The 4,181-nt window shown below is 30.8% G+C and overlaps 1 protein-coding gene across 1 annotated transcript in view; it reads left to right on the top strand.

Moving 5' to 3' along the window:
• The first annotated feature begins 1,197 nt into the window (after positions 1-1,197).
• The window catches only part of LOC108747705 (peptidyl-alpha-hydroxyglycine alpha-amidating lyase 1-like), a 6,168-nt gene continuing 3,184 nt past the window's right edge, over positions 1,198-4,181 (top strand). Inside the window, exons 1-5 of the mRNA XM_018485370.1 lie at positions 1,198-1,666; positions 2,058-2,250; positions 2,323-2,925; positions 3,007-3,423; positions 3,523-3,717. Coding sequence (XP_018340872.1) covers positions 1,568-1,666; positions 2,058-2,250; positions 2,323-2,925; positions 3,007-3,423; positions 3,523-3,717 — 1,507 coding nt within the window. The 5' untranslated portion in view covers positions 1,198-1,567. The remainder of the gene's footprint in view (positions 1,667-2,057; positions 2,251-2,322; positions 2,926-3,006; positions 3,424-3,522; positions 3,718-4,181) is intronic.

The raw sequence follows: 4,181 nt of genomic DNA, 5'->3' as shown, positions 1-4,181 counted from the left end.
TCTCTCTCTCTCTCTCTCTCTCTCTCTCTCTCTCTCTCTCTCTCTTCAAACTATTTGTAAACTACATTTATAATATATAAATGGGTCATCTAGTATTAATCGTCTATCTCGAAATTCCTCGGCTAACGTTAAATATTTGTAGAAAGTTTAATTTATATTCTCAATCTACCTCATATACCGGAACAATAAAAAAATGTACAATTATTGATGAAACGTTGAGAATATTGTATGAATGTTGTACACACTTCTTGTATACAATATCACGAAAATCGCGAGCGAACGAACAGTACTCATCTCCGCCTACAGATGGCCGCGACGGAAAGCATTTACTCGTAAACAACAGTTGAAAGTGAATATAAGGAGCAGCGCATACTATCTCAATCGCTTGTAAAATAAGTTACAAAATTGGACTATAAGGTGAAAGAACATGAATTGCTGTTCTTTATAGTGCAATCTGTTTAAAAAGTGATTCAGAGACCGGATCTCTGAACTTTCGGAAAAATTCAAATTTTGTAGAATGTATATGGAACATTCTTCTTCGGAATATGTAACAATATTTTAATTAAAACTTTTAACGATATTTGAATGTTACTTTGCATTATATAAATATAAATATATTTCGGAACATTTTAGAATACTCTTAAAATGTTTTTTTTTTTTAAGTGAGAGATTTTTAGGAATCCTTTTCAAAGGATTTAGGAATCCTTTTTATTGTAAAGATATTTAGTGTTAGCTGAGATCATTAACGTCTAATAATTTATCTATCAAAAAGATAATATAAGAACAAAAAATATTATTTTATTTAATGAATAACTATAAGTTTCGTGAATAATTGAATACAATTAACAAAAACGTAGATAAATAATAAAATCCTTTTTTGATATTGTTGTTTGTTGAAGTGGAGAGTTTATATTTAATTTTGATTAAAAATAAAAGAATTAAAGGTTCAAGACTTAAAAAGACTTTATCTAATGTTATAGATTTAATAATTATAACTCAATAAATTTCTGTGAAGGAATTAACGTACAGAAAAAAGAGCGTAATCAATAAGAAATATATTATCTGCATATTATCTGGAAAGCGATACACGTAGCGCCCTTACACGCGAGCGTTGTGAAACTGCTTTAGTCAGTGCTATCGATCGAAGTTAAGAATACAGACAAAGGACATCGGTAAAACATACTCCAAAATATTATGGCGTCATGTCTAACGCCACTTGTTGGAAATGTGTGTTCTCCTGACACGCCGACGTACGTGCTTAATACTGTTTCGCAATAATACATGCGATAATCAAATGTTCTAGATGACATTAATTACAGTTATTTTGAGTGATGCTATTCGCAAAAGAAACTACTAGTTTGTCATACGTGGCTCTGAAGTGTGTTATAGACGAAGGTAGACGTGACTTTTGTAAAATTCTCTCAAATTGCTATAATATTTCCGCAATCTCATAAGATCACAAAGATCTTTGATATTGTCCAATACGATAGACGCCGCTAGTGTTTCAGTTATTGATGAAGTAGATTGAAAATATAGGGAAATATATACCTAATGACGATTTCGCGAAATGACGACTCTTCGATATGATACTCTCTGCTCCGTTTTGATTTTGCTCCATATTTTAGTGCATACTAAGGCAGCACTGAGAGATATTCTAAATGTTCAGGTAATTACATGTAGATATTTTGTAGGATAAAAAGAAAAAGTTAATATTAATATTTAAATCGTTAATTTATATAGTTTTTATTGATACTATATGGTATTATATATATTTCCAGCAAATACTACTAACAGTAACATAATTGTTAATTAATTTTCCACTTAACAATATATAAATGTAATGTAACACATGTTATACGTAATTATTACTATTTTATTTTATTTTTATTTTACGTAATATTTATTGTTAGTTATATTGTTGAGTGGAAAATTATATAATTATAACTAATAGTTATGTTACTGTTAATTGGTTTGCTGAGTCGTTTCGCATGTTATACAAATTATTTAATAAATTATGTGTAAACATATAACAATAGAAGAGTTCTTTTGTATTATAGCATTTACCTGATACCAAGTTTGGTCCGAATGAATATTCTGATGATGATAGAGAATACTCCGATGTTGATGACAGAGATAGAGGATCTTTAGCACGACCGAATAATCAACAAAACACAAAAGACCATTTATATTCAAAAGTTGATAGCTATCTTGACAAAGAAGAGCAAGTAATTACAGATATCTTGGATAAAAGTAAGCATTGATTATTTGTGTATGTTTATAGAAGTAATTAATATTTTCTTGTGTTTGTTGTATTCTTTTCAGATATAGTATGGGATGCACAATGGGGGGCACAACTGAAACTTACTCAAGCATCAGCAGTTTCTGTGGATCCAAATGGCAATGTTGCAATATTTCATAGAGGGGCTCGTGTTTGGGACTCTAATAGTTTCAATAATGAAAACAAATTTGATCCGAATAATGGGCCGATAGTGCAAAATACAATAATCCTTCTGGATAAAAATGGTAAAGTGATATCGGAATGGGGAAAAAACATGTTTTATCTGCCACATGGTTTGACTATCGATCAGTCTGGGAATTATTGGATAACTGATGTAGCAATGCATCAGGTATTCAAGTTTGATGCTCAAGATGTAAAGAGACACATGGAAGAACTAAAAAGTGCACATGTTAACCCAGAGACAAGTGTGACTAACAATCATGCCAGCATGTTAAAGCCATCTATAATTTTGGGAGAGGCTTTTGTCCCTGGTAATACTGCGAGCACATTTTGTAAACCAACTGACGTTGCTGTACATACTAATGGTGACTTTTTCGTCAGTGATGGATATTGCAATTCTAGGATAATTAAATATAATAAAAAAGGTGAATTAATTTTACAGTGGGGACGACTTTGGAACAGTAAAGGTAATGATAAAAATAACATTGATATTAATAATAACAAACAGTATTTAAACAAATGCTAAACTAAGCCTGATTTTATTTTAGAGTTTGTCTATTCACAGTCGCCTCCGCCATATGCGTTTCTTGTCGCGCATGCTTTAGCACTCGCGAGTGAATTAAATTATCTTTATCTCGCTGACAGAGAAAATGGCAGGATATTGTGCTTCTTTGCCAACAACGGTACATTCCATAAGGAATATAGACATCCTGCTATTGGTACAAAAATTTACAGCGTTGCCTACGCTCGAGAAAAATTATATCTAATTAATGGACCTAATCTATTTATAAGTAATCCAGCACCAGTAAGAGGCTTTGTACTTGATATATATTCCGGAAAGATATTATCAATGTTTGAGCCCAAGAAAAATATGGATAATCCACATAATCTGCATGTGACAGAAGATGGTTCTGAGATATACGTAGTTGAATTAAACAATAAGAAAGTTTATAGATTTTTACAAGGTACAACGTTTTATTAAATGTTACTTTCTATAATAACAAAAATTTATAATTCCATGATGTTGTATTTTATGTAAATGTATCTATCTTTTTCATGTTTAGGAGTAAACAGTTCTAATAATTCGCAGTCAACTAAACGGCATCAACATCAGATCTTAATACATCCTGATACTGAAGATGCCGATACTGAAAAGACCAATATGACAAAATTGATTCTAGGCCTTGGCTCAGCGGCCGTTTCCTTTATTACAATTTGCATTGCGATTGCTGCCATTGTAGCGAGATGTCAAAAACGAGGTAGAAAAATAAGACATGATGGACCAGTTGTTGAATTCTCTAAATTAATAGAATAGAAATAAATGTTCCTTTCATTACGGTTGTTTTTTCTTGTAGAATCGTATTGTACGTTCTTGTGTGTTAATTTATTTTCTATATTTATTAAGCACTAGTTTAGACACACACACACACACACACGCACGCGCGCGCGCACACACAGATTGTTCATAATACACATCTAGAATTGATAATTACTGCATAATTTCAAGTAGCAAACTGACATTATTTGTCGTTATTTTGACATCAAAATAACATTAAAAACATTATTTTGACGTCAAAATAATATAAATAATATTAGCTTGCTATTTAGGATAACAACATTTTGAAACGACATACTTATTATATTTATCGTTAATTCATTGCTATTTTTTATATGTAATAATTATCATTTCTAAATTTCAAACTTTATGAATAATTCTATTATA

The sequence above is a fragment of the Trachymyrmex septentrionalis genome, unplaced genomic scaffold (assembly GCF_001594115.1).
Source record: "Trachymyrmex septentrionalis isolate Tsep2-gDNA-1 unplaced genomic scaffold, Tsep1.0 scaffold108, whole genome shotgun sequence".
NCBI classification, from domain to species: domain Eukaryota; kingdom Metazoa; phylum Arthropoda; class Insecta; order Hymenoptera; family Formicidae; genus Trachymyrmex; species Trachymyrmex septentrionalis.
The sequence above is the reverse complement of the archived record's forward strand: the minus strand, read 5'-3'. Positions and strand labels throughout refer to the sequence as shown.